At 42.2% G+C, this 24,201-nt stretch overlaps 1 protein-coding gene across 1 annotated transcript in view; it reads left to right on the top strand.

Moving 5' to 3' along the window:
• Positions 1–1,460: 1,460 nt before the first annotated feature.
• ZNF608 (zinc finger protein 608) overlaps positions 1,461–24,201 on the top strand; it is a 105,290-nt gene continuing 82,549 nt past the window's right edge. Inside the window, exon 1 of the mRNA XM_028103421.2 lies at positions 1,461–2,387. Coding sequence (XP_027959222.1) covers positions 1,473–2,387 — 915 coding nt within the window. The 5' untranslated portion in view covers positions 1,461–1,472. The remainder of the gene's footprint in view (positions 2,388–24,201) is intronic.

Here is a 24,201-nt window from a genome sequence, read left to right as displayed (position 1 = left end):
TGTGAATGTGAAACATTATCTTCCAGCTGTACAGTGACACATTTTTTTAAGGAGAAAAGGACTCCTGATCCGCTTGCCAAAAGGGGGGTGGGGAGGTGGAATAATGTTATCGAGTGATTATTCTGGCTGAGATGTGTTATTTGGTTTCTTCCTTCTTGATCATTTGGTGTTTAAGTAAAATGAGGCACAGGCTTGTTTGCCGAGTGGAGTGGGAAAGGCATTTTGATTTGCTGGCCTAATTAAAAAATGATAAAGGATTAAAGGTAAGCAATGTCTGTGTGTGTGTGTGTGTGTGTGTGTGTGTGTGTGTGTGTGTATGTATATTTATTTATTTTTCTCGACAACTGTTAAAAGGGGCTGATCCCTTTAAAAACCGTTTTAACTGATCTTTGTCAAACACACACTCATTTGCGGTCATTGAGGCCACCTTGGCGCAGACTACTTAAAGTGCATGTCTTAATCAGTTTCCCCGTCCAGTCAGTAGCACCATATTTAACAAATTGAGCAAGTCTGTGACCTAGGAATATGGTAGAATTGTTTATATGTAATTTTTTTCCCCTCAAAAGGCAGGTATTCAGCCTTTTATTTTAGCACTGTCGTTTTTATAGAAAAACGCTCTTAAAGACATTTGTGTGTGTCTTTCAAAAATAAAATGGTATAAACTGTTGGGGAAGAGAGAGTATGTGTTTGGGGGGGGTGGTTATCGTTGTTTTTCCTGTTCCTTACTGGGAACAAAAAACAGATTGCCCAGACGATTTGTAAAAAGAAGTAATAAAATTAGAAATAAGGAAAATTTAGAAACATCATTCTGAAACTAGCCCCAGAGAACTTCCAGGGTCTGGTCTTTGAAACTGCACGATCTAGGACATGTTTGGGGATGTTTAAAGCTGTGTTCCTCCCTCTTGTCTGAGTGTTTAGGCTGTGTTTCTGGGGTTGAGATATCACATGTATGAGGAAAAAAAAAATCCTAACTTTTTTTTTAATCTTCCTGGACTTGACACAGATCTTTAAGATATCTTAATGCCTTTTTAAAAAAGTGCTTATCCTTATGCTGTTGATAAAGGGAATTTTTTTTTTTTTTTTAAAGCTACTGTTAAGATGCTCACTGTCGTGGGTAAGTTTTTTGGGTTTGGTTATTTTCCTTTAAACCCGACTGTGGAGACAATATATGAGCCACCTTGCTGTCCATCCTTCCCTGTACCCCTTACTGACTCCCCAGTATTAATCGTTTTTTATTCTGGTAACACCCAGACAAGAAATATTCGACTTTTCCCCCCCTTCACAGGAAAAGGTGGACCTGGACTGAAGGGTGTAAAATCTCTGGACACATTCCTGGGGCAGGAAAAAGAAGAGGAAGATTAGAAGATTTTTTTTTTTTTTTTTAAGAGAAAGCCCAGCGGAGCTAAACGAATGTCCCCTCATCTCCAAAGGAAAGTTCATCGGATTTTTATTCTAGAGAGCTCATCTTCAGGATGTCAGTGAACATTTCTACTGCAGGAAAAGGTGTGGATCCAAATACGGTTGATACTTATGACAGTGGTGATGATTGGGAAATCGGGGTTGGAAATTTAATAATTGATTTGGACGCTGATTTGGAGAAGGACAGACAGAAATTTGAGATGAATAATTCCACCAACACCACTAGCAGCTGCAACTCGAAGGATTGTGGAGGTCTGGCCTCCAGTGGGGCCGGTGCTACGGCCGCCTTAGCTGATGGCCTAAAATTTGCTTCTGTTCAGCCCTCTGCTCCCCAGGGGAATTCACACAAAGAGACCAGCAAATCAAAAGTGAAAAGGAGTAAAACTTCTAAGGATGCTAATAAATCTCTGCCTTCGGCTGCCTTGTATGGGATTCCCGAGATCAGCGGCACTGGCAAGAGGCAGGAAGTCCAAGGGCGCCCTGGAGAGGCCACTGGCATGAATTCAGCGCTGGGTCAAAGTGTGAGCGGCGGCGGCGGCGGCGGCGGCGGCAACCCCAACGGCAGCAGTCCGGGCACGGGGCCCTCCGCTGCCACCGCGGGGGCGGCCTCCTGTGGGAAAAGCAAAGAGGAGAAGCCAGGTAAAAGCCAGAGCAGCCGAGGCGCCAAGCGGGATAAGGATGCGGGGAAATCCAGGAAGGACAAGCACGACCTGCTTCAGGGCCACCAGAATGGCAGTGGCAGCCAGGCCCCTTCCGGGGGGCACCTCTATGGCTTTGGGGCCAAGAGCAATGGAGGTGGCGCGAGCCCCTTCCACTGCGGGGGCACTGGGAGTGGCAGCGTCGCGGCTGCTGGGGAAGTTAGCAAAAGTGCCCCGGATTCAGGGCTCATGGGAAACTCTATGTTGGTAAAGAAGGAAGAGGAGGAGGAGGAGAGCCACAGGCGAATCAAGAAACTGAAAACCGAGAAGGTAGGATCAAGTCGCCTTCCTAGATTTCCCACTTTCCTCTTTGTGTGCATCTGTGTGGGTGTGTGTTGTTTGGGAGGGGGGGGTGTGCCTCTGTGTGCCTCACACTTCTTCGTGCTTCCTGGTTCTTTGTGAGGTTTCTGTTGTGTGCATCCTTTCCGTGGAAATTTGGAATGGGGGAGCTGAGTTGGGTGCACTGCTTTTAGCTCTTGCTTCTGCTGTTGCGGCGGCCAGGGGCCGTGCTCAGTGTCTGGGGTCCCCAGGTGGGAGGGCCTGGGTGTTCCAAGGGCCTTTTGCCCTGCCCCGGGGCTCCTGGCCAGTCGGCCGGTGGTGGTGTGCTTTTAATAGCAGACCTGCTCATGTACCTGCTTGACTCATGTCCTGGTTTCTCGCCTAAGGAGAGCTGTCTTAGGTTTTAATATGCCCGCCCTAGTATTTCTGGTAATGTGTCCTTAGCTGCGGGGTTCACGTTCCCTCCCTGGAAGAGGTTAGGTCGAGGATTCTCATTTACCCTCTTCCTTCAACCTGTTTCTTTTTTCGGGACTTTCTCCAACAAATAGTTCTGTCAAAGGGTATCCTCCTTGGATGGGTGGGTTCCTCTTACAGGTCCTGAATTTAAACCCCAGCCTTGGCGTCCTGGGGTCATTGGTTTCCTAACTGCGTGGAAAGACTGGAATGGTTTGGGTGGTTTCTAGGACTCTCTACCCTGGTTCCCTCACCCGGTTCTTAGCTGGAGATTTCAGGATGTTATCACTTGAATTTCTAGCTTGCCTAGGGAATGAAGAGGTTGGTAAGAAAAGTGAAAGACACTGGGCTGATTGGGGTTCCTGAGATGGGGCAACAGCTAGAGGGGACGAGAATCTTGGGTGGCGTTTGAGTAATGGGGGATCCTCAATTTAAGCAACGTGGACCCTTCCTGCCATCGCTGTCATTGTCTCAAGGTCTAGTTAGAGACTGCCTTTGAAAAAGTGCCCCTTGGGGGCTGTGCCATTTGGGGCTGGAGGCCTGTGACTTACTGGTCTGGTGACGGTCCTGCGTTGAATAGTGTCCCAGGATGGAAGGGGCTCTGTCCACCCGGCACTTTGGGAGTGAGCTGGGGGTGTGAGTCATGTTTTTATGAAATCAGCCTTTAGATTAATCCTGCAGGTTGTGCTTCGCAGAAGCAAAACTCATCCTGTGGTTTATGGCATGGTTGTTTGGAAATCTGCTTATCAAATACTTTGATTTCCCCCCCCCCAATGTCTAACTTGATCAGAACTGTCAGATGGCTTTGGGTGATTATTTCTGTGGCCAGTTATTCACTGCTCTCTCTTCAGACCTTTCCATTTTCGCATTCGTGGGTTCAAGATTTAAGTGGGAGCGCAGGAAGAAAGTTCTGATTTTCTGGTTTTAAGAGGTTGTGGAAGGTCCATTAAAGTGTGGATGATGCCAAAATCACCAAAAGCCTCCGGACGCTTCTTTTATTCATATACCTTGGGTCAGACAGCTTTTTACACTGACAAATTGAAATGCATTTTTAAAAAATCCCAGGTTTCGATTCTTACATTTCATGGTGTAGTTGCACACAATTTCTGCTAAAAGGCATTCTGAAATCTTCTTATTACTTAGTACAGTAGGGCATTTGCTTTTGTTGCCAATAGTCTTCAAATTGCACTTCTAATCTGCTCTAACTATCTAGATGAATTGCCCTAATCCAGTGCTCACAATGGCTGTGGTTAAGGAGTCAGAAGCATTTGATTGGATTCACTGCTGCCTGGAATGTGGGAGGTACTGCCCTTTTGCATTCCCCTTAGCCTTTTAATCTTCCAGCCAAATGTTCACATTCAACAATTTTGTTTAGCTGGCAATCGGAACATTTCTGTATCTCAAAGGCTGCTGTCATGGCAACTGAGATTAGAGCCTGGTGTCGGTTCTCCAGTTTTTGTGTTCTTTTCACTTTCCAGTCACAGAGGAAACTGGATAAAGAATGGAGGAATTAAATTATTCATATACATGCAACTCATCTTCAGTCAGAGCAGTATAAATGTGATAATACGAATTACATAAATGAAGAGCAAACAAGTCGTGATGGGGCCGGGCCGGGGTGGAGGAGGGGAGGAGAGAGCTCAGCGCATTTAGATGCAGCCCACCGCCCTCCGCCAACTGTAGCCGCTGGTGTTGGCACAGGGGCCCTTCAGGGATGGCTCCAAGGGGCTTGAATCCTGCAGCGCTGGCCATTCTCGGTCAAGCAGGGGGGTGCTGGCTCAGGAACGCTGTTCCTTAGGCTCTCCTCCCCACCCTCTCCCCGCCCCTCCTCTCCCCCCACTCCTGACCTCCTTTGCCACCCCAAGATGGCACTCCCTCGCACACATGCCACCCCGGGAAAGTCACTCTAATTCCACTAATGCACGGATGGGAAAATGAGACCTCAATTTAGGGACTGCTTCCTAACGAGAGGAGGCTACCTTTTTTAAGGAGGTATAAGCAGGACGCGCTTTACCTGGTAAAGTATCTCCACACTGAGGCATCTTTTGAGAGGTTTTTTTTTGACGTTTTGTATAATGTTTTAATTTCCGCCTTGCTTGATATTCTGGGTCGGTGAAGAGTAAGTGTCTCAAAAGTGAAGATGATTAATTTTCAGCAATCAGATGTGGCTCGTGAGGGGCCCAAATGTGAAAACCCAAGGTGGGGGGGTGGATGTGTGTGCCCTTTTCTTCTGGGTCCCCCCCCCCCCCCCCCGTTGAGAGGTTTCACGGGAGATTCATAAGACTTGCTGTCACCGGTTAATTTTCACAGCATGCTTAAATGTCTATTTTTGGTCTGTTTATTCTGTTTCTACACTACACAAAGTCATGTAAAACATGATAAATTGGACCTTATGAAACCTAATTAAATCAGTGAGTGTTCTACTCCTTTATGTGGAAACCACAAGTATGTTGTAAAAGTCGCCACTCCCTTAATACGTGAACAAAATCAAAACATGCCATAATTCTAAGATGTTTGAGCTATATTTCTGTAGCCCATTTTGTGGTTAAGCCACCAGTGACATGTCTGAATAAGGAGATTTGACGGGTTGGCTTCGGGTTGTTAAAAACCTGCTTCTCCACCTTCCCCCTCCTTTCTTTTTAAAGCATAATAGCCTGTATGGAGGCCCTCCTTAATGTCTTACAGTTTTGACTTAGCAGACACAGGCACTCGGGCCAGGCTAAATAGGGTACGTGGTTTTATTTGATCGCCGGAAAATTCTCAACTACATAGGAGAATTCTTAAAAACACCTAATACTTAAATAGACATGAAAGGCACAGGAGGGCTTACAGTTGGGTCTCAGGGTTCTGACTACTCAGGACATATTCAGGAAAGAGAATTACTTCCCTGCTATCATATTGCTTTCATTAAGCCAGGCCTTAACAGCCTAAAGGTGGTGTCTACAAATGGACCTGTCTATAAGGGATATCATTCATTTTATTTTATTCTCTTGGAGAAGCCTTTTACACTTCACTAGGGAATTCTGCCACATTTTCTAAGTGAGTGTGAGCTGTTTAAGAACATATTTTGATTAATGAGTTTTGTGGACAATATGCCTGCCTCCCCCTCTCCGCGCCGCCCCCCCCCCGTCTGGTGTCCCCTACAAATTCTGCTTAGAGAGTGCAGTTTATCTACTGTGAAATAAAAGGGCAGAAAGGTCACTTGCTATAATTAAAGAACAAAGTCCATTGTTGTTGGACAGCAAACTGTTTTGAAAGCTACATAAGGGATTTAGCGGTTAAAAACGTTGGTAACTAAGGCTGGCTCCCAATCAGCGTTGATCCCGCTCCTTACTTTTCAATAAGCTGCCTGGGAGGGTGACAGGGCTTTTTGAGGTGGATGCAGAGGCCATCCTTTCCCTGATCAAGTTTTCTGTGAGAACCCAAGGAACTTGGGAGGATTTGTGTGCCCAGGCGTATCGCTGAGTCCTGAGCATAGTATTTGAAATGTAGCGGGTGTGCTGGAGAGATGAAAACAAAAACAAAAACAACACACACACACACACACACACACACACACACACGATCAAGATTATGCTAAAAGGAGATGAGTAATGTTTAACAACTTTTAATAACTTTGCAAATAGTCTGGAAAAAAAAAGGGAGTGGGGTGCGGAGTCATTGTCCAAATGTCACCAGGTTAAGAATGCTCTTCAAGTGAAATTGCTTGACTGCAAGATGGTTTTAATTAGAGTGTTATAAAGACTTATTTTTCCTAAGCAGCATTTTATAGTTAGTAAATGAAATGTATGCCGAAAGTGCTAAGCAGAAATCTCCCTAACCACAGAGGTGTTCAATAACCAGATTCAAACAACATGGAAAGTACCATCTGTTCTTCGTTTTCAGCTTGAAAAACAAGGATTGAATGGCTGAGATTTGCTTCAATTTTGACTGTGTCTGTGCGTGTGTGTGTTTTTTTAATTTAAAAAAGTTCACCTGGTACTTCATAGAAACTTGAAATTGCAGTAATATGAGCAACACTGTGAAAACACATGTTCCTACATTTATTTTAACCAGTTCCACTTTTCTTTAAAAGATTTCCAGAAGCCCAGCCATTGAGCACTTTATAATGGTTATTCAGTTCCTGCAGGCAATCACAATGAGGGGTCAGTTCTTCAAAGACCACACTATTTAGTAGGTACCTGAAGGCTCTCCCAGGCTAACTCTGGTCAGCGTTTATCGGGTAATCTAATTGTACGTGATAGCACATTGGACTGGTGTTGACCCTCCGTAGCTCTCGCTCTCCTTCAGAGCTGCATCTAGGATGGTTGATAATGAGGAAAATATTCTCTTCACGATGATAACTTTTGAGTCCTTGACTTTTTAGACACTAAGCTTGGTTCTGGGTTTAGTGAGAGCCCTGGGTGAAACAGTATCCGGCCTTTGTTTGAGGTCTTTTATAGAAGCTAATGACTGGGCTTGTGCCTCCTGAGATAAATGACAGTATCTCTGAGTGGGCTGACAGGAAACAGACATGTTAATGGTGAAGCTGCGGGGAAGATCTGTTCGGGTTCTGACAAAAGAGTCAAGAAGGGACCCCTGGTTGTGGTCATTAACACATAATGCATTCTTGCTCTTCCTAAGAGGCCCTTGATAATTGGAAACCTATTTTAGCCACAAGCACTTAAATCATAAATCTACTACTCCTAGTTCCTTTGCATTTTTAAAAGTCGCAAAGTAATGTGTTTTTTGTTAACAAGTGTGTGATCTGGTTTTTTTTTTAAATGGTGGCAGTTCTAGGCTGGGCGTCCCAGGACGTCTGGGAGAGCCGCCCTTGGAACTGGCTTTATCAGATGGGAATCTCTCTTTGTCTTTCATCGTGGCTCCGTCCTCCCTCTGTTTTAATGAAGCAAAAAATAAAGTGGGTCCAGGAGCTAAAAAGCAATCGTTTTTATACATGAAGGGGTCTCGTGGGAGAGGGATAAAAATCTATTTTTTATAAGTTGGGGAAAAGATTTTGTTCAGCGATTTGAATGTGATGAAACCTGCCTTTTGAAGTGTTACGTTTAAAAAGTCATGGGTATAATTGAGTTTCAGTGCATTTTAAACTCTGCTTCTTGAACGGAGATAATTGCCATGTTGAACACACTCTAGAGGTGTAGAAAAGGTGGAAGGATCATGTTATTCTATTCTTTAATATTAAGCGCTGAAAAGTTTTTCATAGTAATTACTGTAGCCCAACATAGTTTTGATTGCCAGCACTCTGAACTTGCCAGTGATCTGAACATCAAGGGTTTTGCTTGAATACTAAACAGTTTATTCCTAAGTTACTTGTAGAGCATTGTTCTAGAACATGGAAGCCAGAAACTAAGGAAATACTGGGCAATCTCTAGCAATATCACAGTGGAAATCACCCTTCTTCCCTAGGATTGTTGACCAGTAAATCATACTCTCTTAATCTGTACAGCTTAGAGATGGGCAAGAGAACAGGTGAAAACTTTGCCTCAGGAATGACGTTGGTCGTCATTAGAGGCTAATATATGGATCACGTCGGTGCCCTGTAACTCGTGTTTCTTAGGTGTGTGGATCATTATTCAACAGCTAAATTCAGCTGAGTAAATTAAGAGATCAAATTGGCTTTAATCAAGGATTCATGAATGGAGCACATCTCATCTAGGAAGTAGAAAGGAGCTCTGAAGAGCTGTAGGAAAGAGGAGAGGTTTTGAAAGGTGGAGAGGGGGCTGGAGAAGGAAGTTTATTAGCAGAGCACCTTCCTAAGGAGGCTGGAAGGGACCTTTTGGTTTTCTGACTAGTGCTGACCAGGTAATCCCATAATGACGGGTTAAAGGCTACATTCCTGGGAGAGGCTGAAACTGCAGTTAGTTTTAAGTCTTGGTTTACTGACAAGGAGTTAGCACGAGTGACTCCATTTTGAGCCAGTTGTTTTTTGTTTGTTTGTTTTTGTTTTTAACAGTTCCCCCCTTTGATCAGACTTAGCTGAACTGAGAGATGTGATCAAACTTTAAAGCATGAGCACCACTCCCCACGGACCCTCTGAAGTTCTTCCAGTTCTTGATCCTTCCAGTGGGATTCACAGGTCATGACCTCAGGCTCACCGGTTTTTAGTTGGTCATTTTCTTCCTTCCTTTTCTGGCGCTTCAGTCTTAGGGAACTCATTTGCTGGTGGATAGCGGTTGCGAACACGCCTTTAAAGCTTCTGAGATGACTATGATTATTATAAGTAAGATAATTCCCAATGCCTGGAGTGCATTTGAAGCCATGCTCCCAACACCCAAACCAATCAAAGTTAGGTAAGTCAGAGAAAGACTCTGCTAAAGGAGTCACTCTGTAAGCTAAGTGGCTTGCTCAGTGATCTTCAGTAACTGATTTTCAACTTCCTGAGAAAAGTTTTATCCAGGTGCAGCAGGTGGCGTTGGTTACAGCATAGACACCTCCTTGTTCAGCTAAGAGATAAGCAAGGGCTGTCCTCTTATCAAGAATAACTTTGGCCAGAGAGTCTCGGATGTTTTGGGGACAGCTTTTGCATTAGCAGTGGGTTCTGTAATATTTTCAAGAGTTAAGGATGGGTTCCTGATCATAGCCTCATGTTTATTCCTAACCCTGGAAATCGAGACCTGCCAAAGGGAGCTAATTTTAATCATGAGAGTGTCCTGGTACAACCATGGAGGCCAATAAAATTTAAAGGTTTCTAGACTATACAGATGGTTTTATTCTGGTGACTCTTGACTTGTAATCCTTTCTTTGCAGCCACCCTGAGTGCAGAGTTCCCTGAGTTTTGGGGTATTAACCAGAGACGTGGAAACGGACCCTTATGGTTAGGGAGTCGGATAAAATGGGGGAGGGGCTGAGTTTGAGAGAAACTGAGGCAGGAGCATAGTGGCAAGTCCAACAGTTGTTTGGAGGTGGATTTCCCTCCTTTGCAGTGTCCTGGGAGATATGAATGATGGTATTATCTTTTCCAGCCAGTGCCAGAGTAAAGGAAGGAAAGAGAAGAAGAAAATTTTAGGTTTAAAGTATGAAGTCTTTGTCCCACATCTTAGAAAGAAGCAGTGAACCTCAATATTGGCTACTTGTCTTCCTAGTCAATTTGATTTTGAGGTTTGCAGCTGGAGTAGAGGACCTGTCAGGTCGAGACTTCTTCAGCTATGAGATAACATTGTGTTACCGAGGTTCAAGTCTCTGAGGTTTGGCTGCCACCCAGGTAGGGAGGGGAACCTCATATATCCTTCTGAGGATACTGATGGGCACTCTTTGTTCTTAGGGATTCCAAATCAGTAGGGTTGGGAGAAAATTGGAAACACTAGTTGGAGTTGTAGCCAGATATTTTAAGGAACCAGAGGAATTCAGGGCCCAGTCCAGTTACAGGTAAATAACAAAATCTCCAAGGCAATTAATAGGATTAGAATCTAATATAGAGATAAATCTAATATAGAGATAAATGCAAACGTTTTTTTTCTCTCTACAGTTATTTCCCTTTTGTACCCGAAACAGTCATAGTAAAAGTAATTTGTTTGCTTTAAACTTGGCCTGATTATTTGCATAAGTGCAGCAAGAATAGTGATTGACCAAAAATGCTCTTTTTAAGCCTGCTTTGCTGGAGCCTTGTAAGCAAGGTAGCATGCCAGTTTTTCCAAGGGGCTTTATTGGCTCCATAAAGTCAACCTCAGTTTTTAAAAAACACTCTGGTCCTGGGTCTATGCACATTTCTCTCAATTACAAAGTTCCAGTAACAGTCTTGGTAATATTACCAGTGTTTCCAGTTGTGTCCTGTTACAAAGAGAATGGATTCTCATTGAATTTATGTAAATAACTATTTTGGCATAAAAAGGATACTCAAGAGTTTCCAAATTCTGAAGACATCAGAGAAAAAAAGGAACTGTTTCATCTTTGGTATACTACACCAAATTATTGTAAGTCATAAATAGCTTAAGGGAAAAGGTTTCCTCAAATCTGGAAAAATAACATTGAAGAACTAGTGATATTTCACATAAGACATCATAAAAATTATAATCCTCCTCCTCAGTTCATTCAGTCCCATGTTATTAATTTTTGTTCTGCTTGAATCCACATTTTCCATTAGTTCTGGAAATTCTTAACTGGTTCACTTTTATGATCTTAAAGGTATCAGAAACCTGTGTTTGCCAGAGTCCTTATTTTGAAGCCTTGAAGAGGACGTACCTTTGTAGGAACATGTTTGTGAAAACATCTGGGTGAAACAATAACTGTCTGAAAGTGAAAAGACTTAAAAAATGTCCATTGTTAAAGATCAGATGAGAGCTCATGATAAGGGAATTGACAAGGAAATTTGGTTATTTCTGTCACAGATGTTTTAAGATGATACCTGGAATTATGACAATATTATTATACCAGGACATATTGGACTTTAGGAATTTTATACAGTTTAACAACATAAAGAAGTCTTTTTTTTTAAAAGATTTTATTTATTTATTTGAGAGAGAGAGAATGAGAGAGAGAGCATGAGAGGGAAGAGGGTCAGAGGGAGAAGCAGACTCCCTGCTGAGCAGGGAGCCCGATGTGGGACTCGATCCCGGGACTCCAGGATCATGACCTGAGCCGAAGGCAGTCGCTTAACCAACTGAGCCACCCAGGCGTCCCAACATAAAGAAGTCTTGGTTTTGGTTGCAGGGGGGAAGGGGGAAAAAAGAAGTGAATTTTATACAGTTTAACAACATAAAGAAGTCTTGGTTTTGGTTGGGGGGAAGGGGAAAAAAAGAAGTGTTAGTATTATTTTTTGACGGTGCTTCCCATGTAATTCAGCATAGCACAAGGAGAGAAGACGAATCTTTTCAGATAGTGTGGGGACCCTCTGAAAAATCTCAAAGTTTTAGTTCTTAGTCAAAAAGACTTCATTTAGGATTTAATTTTGGGAAGTTTGTCAAAAATGTTGAAGGTTTTAAAGTATTGGTCAAATAAGATTTTAGGTCACTGTGAAACAATGTGGTTAAACATCTATTTAACCACAGGGGCCGATAAAGAGTTCACAGGTTAGGGGCGCCTGGCTGGCTCAGTCAGTAGATCATGTGACTCTTGATCTCAGGGTCTGGAGTTCCAAGCCTCACGTTGGGCATAGAGCTCACTTAAAAAATAAGTAAAATAAAGACTTTACAGGCAAATACAGAAAGTTAAATGGTTGTACAATGTCTTACAGTCCAATAATCTAAGAAAACTCAGCAGATGAAAGAAATAATTGAGGTTTAGTTCTATATAAATATACTACCGACATTAGAGCTTATTTGTAAAATGCTTCTAACAAATTTTAATCTTACTCAGCTTGATCATGCATAACATTCTTTTCCCCCAATTTTTTATTTCATGAACTTTCTTTTTTCCATTCAGATATTGTCATCTGTTTTTCCTTTTTCATCCTGAAATAGCCACCCTCGCTTTAGGACAAAAGCACTTTTCTGTCAACAAAATGCATCTCCATTTCTTCTACCTTTTTTTTTTGCTTTTGTTTATTTGACAGAGACAGAGACAACTAAAGAGGGAACACAGGCAGGGGGAGTGGGAGAGGGAGAAGCAGGCTCCTGATGCGGGGCTCCATGCCAGGACGCAGGGATCATGACCTGAGCCGAAGGCGGACCAGATGCTTAATGACTGAGCCACCCAGGCACCCTCCCCCCTTTTTTTTAACCACATCCTACTTTCTTTGCATACAGAGATGTTTCCATTATTGTTTCTAGTAGCTTTAATTACATACATTAGAATTTTCAGCCCTTAAAAACTTTACCTTCTCATGAAAATTAAGAAGTAAACAATCGTGCACTGTTACTGTAGCATTCTGTGGCTTGGCAAGTTTATAAATACCTATCAGAATTTCTAGAAATAAATGTTTCCTCATAGTAAATTCATTGTGGCACAAAGCACGTTTACTATTGGAGCCAAATATCTTTAGTTCCTCTCTAAAAGAAGCCCAAAGTGGATAAACCTATTTTGACTAATGTGTCTGTGTTTTGTTTTGTTGGGAGATGATCTAGATACTTATTCAGTGGCCTTGACTTAATTTGTCATTTAACTTGACTTAGCAGAAGTTTGTTTCAAGTAGCCAAAAAAGTTTGGAGACAGGTTGCTGAGAAGTTGACAGAGAAACGTTATCTCCTTTGCATCTATTTAAATCATTTGTTCCTAACAATTACATTCAATTACCTATGAAAATTTCATTAGATATGAGACAAAGTCAGTCATCGTCCCATCACCCCAAGTAGCAGAGATAACATGAACTTACTTGATTAGTAAACCCAGGTAGAAGAAAAACTTGTACATCTGCATTATATTCAATGTTGATAACTCTGAAGACGTGCCCATGTTAATTAAGCCAACAACCTCAATCAAGTCGTTAGAAAAGATTATTTTAGATCACATGAACTTGAAAAAAGAATTGGGGTTTTTATATTTTTTAAGAGTTTTAGGAATCCTTCTGCAAAGACTTTAGAAGGCTATTTTTTCCCTCTGGGTACAGTTTTATTTTAGTTCAGAGGAGAAGGCTTAAAAACATCCTATCATGCTCTGAATAATAGCATCCAATTTGGCCATCTACTGAAAAAAAAATCCTATAAAATACTTTAAACAAACTGAGTGTTGCTGGAGTGGTGGGGGGTGAGAGGGATGGGGTGGCTGGGTGATAGACATTGGGTAGGGTATGTGCTATGGTGAGCGCTGTGAATTGTGTGAGACTGTTGAATCACAGATTTGTACTTCTGAAACAAATAATGCAACATATGTTAAGAAAAAAGAAAAAGAAGAAGATAGCAGGAGGGGAAGAATGAAGGGGAGTAAGTCAGAGGGGGAGACGAACCATGAGAGATGATGGTTCTGAAAAACAAACTGAGGGTTCTAGAGGGGAGGGGGGTGGGGGGATGGGTTAGCCTGGTGATGGGTATTAAAGAGGGCACATTCTGCATGGAGCACTGGGTGTTATGCACAAACAATGAATCATGGAACACTACATCAAAAACTAATGATGTAATATATGGTGATTAACATAACAATAAAAAATAAAAAAAAATCCTATAAAATACTTTGTCAGTTTTCACCTGGGACAAACAGTAAATATTTCTGGCAATCTTGAACACCCCCTTGGACACAAGAGGTGTCCCCAAAGAGGGTGCAAAAGATATTTTATTCTCTCTCTACTGGGTGCCAAAGAGATTTGGGAGAGCTGACTCTGGTAAGAATTTTCATCTTAGCTGGCTTTTGCTAGTTTTTCCAGGATCCCGTCTGTAGGCTTTAGTCGGGTTTAAAGCATGCACCAGAATTTGGCACGGCTCTTCATTAATTTTAATTTTTGTTTCCCCTTGGCTTATAAAGGGAATAACACAGCAGACAACCAGAAAATTCCTGAGCCCATATGGTGTCCTCCAAGAGTAGATAAGAGGTTGTCTGTAAGACAATTTGGCAGATTTGGTTTACTGTCATGTTCCATAGTCTTTTCAAAGTGTTCATCTGTTATGACATCATTCTATTTTCTGCCTTTTTTTAATTCATTAATCTTAGAAGATTATCTACAGAAACTTTTGAGGCGGTCCCCTTGGATTTAGGACATTTTGAAACTATGGCCCTTAGTTTGGCCTTTTGCCAAGAGTGAAAGATACCTGAACAGGATTACCTGGAGCCTTGGCGGTCTTATTTTAAAACTGTTTACTAGTCTTTTCAGAGTGAAAAGTGGATTTAGATAAAGGATCAATAGATTGGGTACTCAAAGGGTGGAGGAGAGCAGTGGGAGTTACGTCTGGCTTCAAGTTTGTTTTTTTCTTTTAAAGATTTTATTTATTTATTTGACAGAGAGGGAGCTAGCGAGAGCAGGAACACAAGCAGGGGGAGTGGCAGAGGGAGAAGCCGGCTTCCTGCCCAGCAGGGAGCCTGATGAGGGGCTCGATCCCAGGACCTGGGATCATGACCTGAGCCAAAGGCAGAAGCTTAACCGACTGAGCCACCCAGGTGCCCCAAGCTTCAAGTTTTTTGTTTTAGGTACCGTTTGTACTTTTTTAATTTTTCATTGACCCATTACAGTGAATCTTTCAACCTAGCTATTTTGGAATTTTGAGGACTTCAGAGGCTTAAACTAGGTAACCCATTCTGTTTGATTTGGGAATACTTGCTTTTTAAGCCCACTTCTTCAATTATCTTATCTAATTGGAGCATTCTGATAATGGTCATTTTAAGTCCCCTGAGGGTTGGCAGCAGTTGGGTAGGACCCTAGCCACAAATGGAGTTTAACCCACATTTGTGTCTGGCCATATTTTGGAGCCCCCAAACCTTATAGTTACCTAGCCAAGTTCTTAGGACAGAAAACAAGCTCAGTAAGGTTTTTGCCATTTTTTTTTTTTAATTGATCTATAGCTTCTGGGACCATAGTTCTTAGACACCAAATAAGTAGGTATTCCAGAAGGTGGTGCACATAACTCTTTGGGTTTTGAGTTTTTGTTTTTGTTTTTGATAAGTCTTTGGTTGTCTTTAGAGCCAAACGAATACCTAAGAGGGATGTGTCACTGGGTGGGAGATCGTGTGGTGTTTTACACTGTACCTTGTTGCATGGAAATTTTCTTGAGGTTGGCAGGTGACCTAGTGTCAATCTTACCCTCTTCCATCAACTTACCCTAACATGGAAGTCTCTGAGTTAGGTGGTGAGCACTGTAACAGCTTTTAAGTGCTTGACCCATGCCATCGGTTTTCTGGCTTTTTGTGTTTCGTTTTTGTTTTTTTGGTCTTTCAAGATTCCCATGAACAATATAGCTTTTACTTAAAACAAAATTTTATTCACCCAAGGCCTTTCGCTGGACCCAGGACAGCTTAAGTCAGGCAAAGTCCAGCTTAAATCAGACCCAGTCCAGTCCTGGGCCCAGTCTGTTTTTTCAAGCTGGACTCAGTCTAGTAACGATGAGCATTACCCAGTATGGAATCTGGGAGCACTGGGGAGAGAATCTGGGGAGGGATTCCAGTCAAATGAGGAACCGTGGAAGCTAGTTAGATCAAAAGCTCTGTGCCAAGAGAGTGGACCTCAGAACCGAGAGGAACTCATTCACAGCCCTCCCCTTGGAAATGGTGAGAAACACAACTCAAAAGTTTTCTCGGATACCATGCCTGCCTTTCTCCTTCCTCGTCCCCAGTGACCTTGGAAGTCTCCTTCCGATGTTGCTACTGCCACCGAATCTGTGAAACAGCAAAACGCAGCTGAGTCACTTTCGAAATCAAATTAGCTTTATTGAAGGATTTGTGAATCGGGCAGCATCCTGTCTAGAAAATGGAAAGGAGCTCTGGAGAGCCATAGAAAAGGAAAGGTTTTTAAAGGCAGAAAGGTCGCAGGAAAAGGACCTTTATTATTAACACAGGGCCTTGTTTCAGGCAGGGTTGCCTTCCCGTGGGGGACAGAAGGGGTCTCCTAGACAGATTTTCTCACTTGGCGCCGATCAGGTAATCCCAGATCACCTAGTTAAAGATTACATTCCTGGAAGAGGCTAAAACTGCAGTTAGATGATGCAGTGTTTTTTTGCTGATGTGGGGCTTGGCATAAGTGACTCCATTTTGGGTCTGTTGTCTCTTTTTTAGCAGTATGTTATAATTGCATAAATAGATGTTGGATTGGGAGTAGACTGGAAGTATCTAGTTGGTGTGGGCTTTATTTTAAAGTAAGTGTCATCATTGATTTTATGTTCCACTCAGCTGCAGGAAAAATGGGGCACCCAGTGCCCAGGCCCCTCCCGTGCTCAATTCTCTGTCCACACTGAAGTTCCACCAGGTGCCTTCTTGCTGTCTGTTGTAAGTTCTTTTTACTTTAAACTAAAGGTTTTTGGCAATCGGAACAAAGCTTTTGCAACTGAATGGAAGGTTGTTAAACTGTTCATAGTCTTGTTGACCCCCAGTTGGGCTGTTCGTAATGTTTTTTTTTTTGAGAACTCAAAGGATCTTCAAGAGGGTAGGGTTGGCACATTACTGCCCTTGCTGAATTCTGCGTATGTGCTAAATTTTGGTTAGAGATACCTTTGGTCGTGAATTAAAGGAGATGATGGGTTTCGCCTGAAGAACTGAAATGATCACAAAGCAAATATGTTTTGATAGGTCAGTGGGCCTTGAAGTACCATGGATCGCACTTGGTATTCAGAAAGGATATCCCTCCACAATGAAGCTAAATGAAGATTTAAAAATTCGTATTATAGCTGTAAGAGAGAACTCAAAGGGAAGGGTGTTTTGGTAAAACAAATGAGTTTGAAGTGATTAATAAATACGACTGCTAATTTTTCAAAGCTGCTCTCCTTTTCATCCCTACACCCTCCTTCTCAGTTTGATTATTCTTCACTGTGACTATTCTAGTTCAACCACTGAGCTTTTTTGCCTCCTGGGAATCCTCATTGTCAGCTAGCACTGTAAGAAAAATGTGCCTACAGGGGCATGTAGGCCTATTCCAATAATGCCATATGAATGCAGCTTTTACAGTTTCAAAATGTATTGATTATATTTTGTGTTGTATATAATGATTTTAGAAAGCAGATATTTAGGTTGTGGAATTGGCTTATTATGTTAACCAGAGAGCAGATGGCATGGTGCCACAGACGTATAATTTTACTTAAAGGGACTTTTAAGGTTTTGATGTGTTTTCTTTTCCTCTTATTTCCCTGATGGCTTCTTTTTATTGAAGGGTAACTTAAGGAGACCTGGTAGCAATTTTACTGCCTTCCCCTGACAGTTTGAAATAATAGCATGGTCTTTGGTTGCACTGATCTTCCACCAGTCAACTTGATTCTGGTTTTTGTCATGTGGCAGTGAATTTAAAAAAAAAAGTGTTTGTAGTATGTTTTAAGAAATGGACTCTTTTATATGCTTCAATTAGCAACAGACGACAAAGTTCCAATTGGTCACACTTTCATAAACTTCTAGAAGTCACAGTTCGTCCTTTTGATTAAAGAAAACTGGTTTGGTTTCTTAGGAAAAGCACATCTGGCCCTCTGGTTCCTTTAGGTACACCTTTTTGTCATTCTTTCGCCTTTAGTCACTGAAGGTTCAAAGGTCGTGTCTGAGTTGTTCCTAGTTAGGTTAGCAAGCTTTCCCCTTTCTGGAAGGCTGTACTTTTTTTTGTGTGTTGCTACACCCACTGCGTGTTGGAATTCACTTGGCCTAAAAATACCATTTATTTCTCTGCCTAGATTTTACAGTTTGACCCATTCTTCTTGTAGAACATCATCAGGATGAGTTGGAAAGCATCTCCTCACTTTTGTTTTGCAAAGTGTGCGAAGCCAGACCAGATGACTTTTGGATTTCCTGTCACCTCCTTGGCTGATTTTTATGGATGGCTCATGTTAAAAGCAACAGTAATGTTTGAATTGGAAGGCTTGAAGCCTTGGGTTTTCATTCTTCATGGAGAACTGTTTATTTGTGTGTGGTTCACCGCAGTACATGGATAATGCTATCAAATCTGTGCTTTATTATAGGCTTAAGACTAGTACAGCAGCACTTCAGTTCTGTTTTCTGTGTTTTTGTTCCTTGCCAATTCTTTTGTGATGGAAATGAAATTAGAACTGAATCTCTGCAACCAAGGGGAAAATAGGCACAACAAACAGAAACTGTCCCACGAGCCAGTTTAGAAGCAAGCAGCGGTGATGGAAGAATATATGTTCAATTTTTTTTTTTTTTGAAGTATAGGAAAGTACTTAAGTTTCACTTTTCCGTGAAGATCTCTGGCCAGTGAGCCCAGCACTTTGACAAACGAAGGGGTTTCCCCCCTTTATGCTGTTTCCCATCTTCAGTAACTGATTGGAAAGCGATTCACATTCCCAAAACTTCACACTGCTTTGAAGGTGGAATCCGAGTTAAGTAATATTGTTTTCTTCTGCTCCCCAAAGGGAACAACCTGATTTAAAAACAGCAATCGAGCCTTTCCGCATCAAACTCCATTTGGCCACTTGTCTCCATTTACATTCCTTGCCCAAATCCTTCACCAGCCTTTCCATGATGCCGCAGCAGATGCCAGACACTGAAGGAGAAAGCGAGCAGCTGTTTCCATTACTCCATTGCTGGATTATCCTCCACAATCTGCTTGCTTTCTTCCCCCGCCCCCCCCACCCCACTTTAAGGAAAAAAAAAAAAGAAAGAAACCTTCTGGTCCGCCGACTTTTTGCATGCTCCATTTTATCAGGCTGCAGGTTTTTTATCTTATCAGTACCACTGCTTTGCTCGAAAAGACCGGTTTATTGTTCAAGACTGCGGCAGATGGGAGCGCCCGGGCCCGGGGGCGTGGCTGCGCGCGCCGGTGTGTGTGTGTGTGTGTGTGTGTGTGTGTGTGTGTGTGTGTGTGTGTGTGTGTGTGTGTGTGTGTGTGTGTGTGTGTGTGTGTGTGTGTGTGTGTGTGTGTGTGTGTGTGTGTGTGTGTGTGTGTGTGTGTGTGTGTGTGTGTGTGTGTGTGTGTGTGTGTGTGTGTGTGCGCGCGCGCGCGCGCTGGCGGGATAGGGGTGGCGGGGACGCGCCGCCCGGGGCGCGCCTTCCTTCCCACCCGGCACCCGTTTATAGCCCTGAGCGCTGTAAATCTGTCAGCTCTTCGCGACGCCCTCACCTCTTTCTTCATTTGCTCCAGCTTCTAGTTTGACAACGTTCCCCCGAGGCGGAATTCTAATCTGCTTCCAATTAGTTGCAAAATGTGACTGAAATTTCCACATTACGACTGTTGTTTTACTTGCACGCACACATCGCGAAACAAATTAATGCTCTTGAATATTTATTTTTTGAGCCCTTGGATTTACTTTAAGAGGAAGAGTTCCCAACTGTTTGGAATGGCTTCCAGGATTTGCTTTTTTTGTTGTTGTTCCCCCTCCAAGCCTCCTGTATTGGGTTTATTTAAAAAAAAAAAAACAAAAAAACAAAAACACAACAACTATGGTGGGGTCTCTTCACCTCTTAATAAGCCTTTTCCATCTTTTCAAGATTTCTCCAGATGTATTACATATGTTTGTTATGCAAATAAATTTTGTAGCATTTCTAAAATAAACAAAACAAGGTTGTTGGCCTAAGTTTAAAGGAGGGGTCCCGGTGTGGTGTTTTAATACAACACAGGTACGCACAAATTCACTTCCACATTTAGCTTAAGTCTATTTGGCCAAAACCCTAAGGACTTGTTACACACTTTTAATTTTTTTCATTTGATACTCAAAAGTTAGGAACCCCAGATAAACGAATTGGGTGATTGATTAACTGACTTAGCAAATACAGGGCCAGCATTAAAGATGTCACCTTGGGCGTTAATGTTATCTGGCAAGTTTGTGCCTAGATCCCGAGCCTGCCCTGGAAGCTGATGGAACTTTCGGGCTGCAGTAGGCATAGTCAATAAGGCTTCTTGTGAGTTTAGTACCCTTTCTCCGTGCACATAATCCACTGTGAGACCATATGCTGGACTCCGGGCTCTGGGATTGTTCTCCTTTGAAGGGAGATCATTACTCCCAACCCCATTTACTCCTTTTCAGTGTTTTTTTTGTTTGTTTGTTTGTTTTTTAAAACAAAGATATCGACTCCCCTGATTAAATATTGGAGGTGTTTAGATCTTGGTTGCCGAGAAGGTCAAATTTAGCCTCATTTATTATTTGCCTTACAAGCTACTTCCTCATATACTGATGAATTAGTACCCAGGCAGTGGGTCTCTGGCTCTGTATTTACAGAAAGATGGTACTTTTAAGCAGTGTAAACTGGTGTATTTTATAGTCCTCAGCATCTTGGCAGATTGATGTCAACAATAATAATGAGTTTTGAAGTGTGCAGAATTTTATTGATGGTAAAGTGGTTATGTTGATCACATTACTTTGTGTTAGTTTTAAATAACACCGTCACATGCAACTAGATCACATCATTGTCACGTATAATCATAAAAGCCCTACATTAATTTATCGTGTCCTTTGGGTACATACTGTTCTCTATCTCTGTAATCCGGTGGTGGGGCATTAATTTCACTTTGTCTAAAACAAAATTTATTTTTAACATTTACTATATATGGAGTATATGTAAGTTATTTTATATAAAAACTTTTAGCTATGGCAGAATTGCACACAAGAAGGAGGATCGCTCTTTGTATTGCTTCTTTTCTTCCTGCTCTGGCTGGTTGTTGAAAACATAGCCAGATTGAAATCCTTAAAAATTTAAAATGTGGGCCTTTCAGACTGTAGAGACCTCCTGGGTTAAAAAAAAAGAAAAGAAAAGAAATTAGTGGCCCCATAGTGAAATGCTCACAATAGGCACGATTGTGCTAGCCCCTCAAGTCCTGGGGTTCACTAATTACCCATTAATGAGGTCAGTCTGCCCAGGCTTTTTCCCTACCTTGGGAGGAAAAGCACACAAGACAGTTGGAGTTCAAGTGGATCTTGCTGTATTTGCAACTTAGCATAAATGCTTTGAAGGCCCCCAGGGTGCTTAATTGGGGCTGGACATTTTTGTTTTGGGGGAGACTACACACAGCTCCCCATTGTGCATGTACAAGCCACTGTGCATCTTGGAAGCATTACATGCTTTTGTTGATGGTGCATAGGTTTATAAACTCCAAATGAGCTTATTGCCTTTTAACCATTGGGAGCACTAAATAATGGAGGAACCTAGAAGTCTCTGGATTGGGTAGCCGCCAAGCAGTTTAAAAAAATAAAAAAAAGAATGAATGGTTTAATTGTAGAGCAAACCATTTGTTTACAGATTAAGATTTATTAGGTCACCAAATCCTATGGACCAGGAGGTGAAAGAATGAGGCTGTAAGGTATAGGGCTTGAATGCCCAGTGTTCTGTATTGTGATCTTGCTCAGCTGTTTTTACCCCTGTTTTTCTCAAAAGAAGAATGAATTGTTGAAGGGTGAGAACTGCCTGGCCAAGTGTACTTTTTAGCTAGAGAGAGAGAGAGAGAGGCGGCAGGGAGAGGGAGGTTATTTCTTTGCTGTCTTGTTCAGAAGCTAAAAACTTAAGGTTCTTCCAACCGAGAGAGAGGGACAGTGGCTCTTGGTGAATTTTCCTGTTTGCTCTGATGAGGAGGAATGGTGGTGGTCTTGGCGGTGGTGGAGGAGGAAGGGGGTATAAAGTGGAAAGAAGGTATGTGGCAAAGCAGGTGGTGATTGGAAAACCTTTGTGAAAACAGCCCTAGACAATGCATTCTCTTGAATAATTGGGACCGGTTACAGAGATTCCCTACTATTTCTTTCCTTAGTGCCCATGGTACTCAATAGAGGGGAACTCTCTAGCAACGGCAGTGAAGTGGTATGGGAATTTTGGGGGGACACGCTGTTTGCCCGGCAACCAGAATGTTAGGATGTCTCTTGTTTTTAGGACTGGATTATATTCAACAGTAGAAGACCAGAAATCATGGTGTTTGTTCCCATTGTGGTTGCAGATTGTCCTCCTAATCCTTTTATGAATCATAGGCTTAAGGAAATCACTAGTAAAGTGTTGTTTTCTGAAAGTATCATTTTGAACTTCAACTCCTAGCTGCACTGTTTTTATTTTTGCATTCATTTTCTTGGGAGTGAAACCCTTTTATCTCAAAGTGCTCTTTTGTATATAAACTGTCAACTTAATAACGACTCACGATACTTACAAGTATTGTTGCTACATGATGTCTTTGTGTTCTGTTTGGCCATGAAAAACTGCATTCCTTCTAGAACGTGAAAGTTATTTGTTATTTGATGCATTTTTGAAAAATTGAACTTCAAATACACTAACTTGGCTTCGTGTGATCTTGGGGCTTTTTTTGTTTGTTTGTTTTGTTTTTTCATTTTTCTCCTTACTAAGTTCTGGTGCTACTACTTTGGTATCGTGATCACTTTATTTTTTTAATTTTTATTTTTTAAAGATTTTATTTATTTGAGATAGAGAGTGAGAGCTGGGAGACAGGCAGAGGGAGAAGCAGATTCCCTGCTGAGCAGGGCAGCCCAATGCGGGACTTGATCCCAGGACTCTGGGATCATGACCTGAGTTGGCAGATGCTGAACCGACTCTGCCACCCAGTCGTCCCATCATGGTCACTTTATTTTTTTAAAAAGATTTATTTATTTATTTATGTGAAAGAGAGACAATGAGAGAGAGAGCACATGAGAGGGGGGAGGGTCAGAGGGAGAAGCAGACTCCCCGCCGAGCGGGGAGCCCGATGTGGGACTCGATCCCGGGACTCCAGGATCATGACCTGAGCCGAAGGCAGTCGCTTAACCAACTGAGCCACCCAGACGCCCTAATAATCAATATGCCAAAGTGGCACTTTTTTTTTTTTTAAGATTTTTTATTTATTTATTTGACAGAGATAGACAGAAGAGCACAAGCAGAGGGAATGGCAGAGGGGGAGGGAGAAGCAGGCTCTGCACCGAGCAGGGAGCCCGATGCGGGACTCGATCCCAGGACCCTGGGATCATGACCTGAGCCGGAGGCAGACACTCAACCATCTGAGCCACCCAGGCGCCCCCATCATGGTCACTTTAAAAAGGCTTGATTTTTGAGTCAAAATCATGGCTGAAGGCTTCATTTTACAGATCTTTCTCCTTCGGGGCGGGGGTGGTGGTGGTGGTGAGCAACAGGGGGAAAAGAGGGTAAAAGGTCGAAGTGGTTTCAGTCTTGTCAAACTGGTGACTTTTCACTGTGCTGTTGTTCATTCCGGATGCTTTTCTATTAATATTTTCTATACTAGCGAGCCTGGATTTTACTTCTTGGAGCATCCCACATAATTTTTAAAACTTTAAACTTTGAAATCAAGTAAGTTACCACTGTCACAGTCACCAAGTGGATTACATTTGTGTAAAGATGTTTTTTAAACAGTAATGCAAAAAAAAAAAAATATGTTTTACTAAAGCGGTAAATCCCTGCAAATGCTCCCCTAAATTTGATTTCTTTGGGTGTTGTTTGACTGTGAAGATGTGCTCCACCTGAGTTTACTTAGCAAACCAAAACAAAAGTGCAAAGATAAAAAAAAAAAAAACCCCAACATCGCTCACGTGAATATTTACGACAGCCTAGAGACCTCGCATACTTGAAGTCTCTTCACAGTTTTAATCCCTCCTGTAAAGAAAGACTTTTACCAAATTGTCAGTGCCTGCCCAATGGGAATGCTTGTGAGGGTTTTAAAAACCACCGGAACATCCTGGGTATTTCAGGGAGTTCAGCCCACGCTCACATGGACTTAAAGAACATAAAGAACGGGGAGTGGTGCTCAGCTTCCTGCATACTCATGAGAGTTTCCCTTGTCTCTGCTTCATCCTTGCTGACCTGTTCTGTGGATGCTTTTTGTTGCGCATTACAACTGAAAGGAAGAGTGCTAACCTTTTTAAGATGCTCTGAAAAGGATTTTGATGCCAAAGTCTAGTCCTTTCTGTCTTAGCTTATATTAAAGGCTCACGTA

The sequence above is a fragment of the Eumetopias jubatus genome, unplaced genomic scaffold (assembly GCF_037043125.1).
Source record: "Eumetopias jubatus isolate StellerSeaLion01/CBP00866 unplaced genomic scaffold, mEumJub1_p1.0 scaffold_5, whole genome shotgun sequence".
NCBI lineage: Eukaryota > Metazoa > Chordata > Mammalia > Carnivora > Otariidae > Eumetopias > Eumetopias jubatus.
Note: the sequence above shows the minus strand (reverse complement) of the source record. Positions and strands in the feature narration are given on the sequence as shown.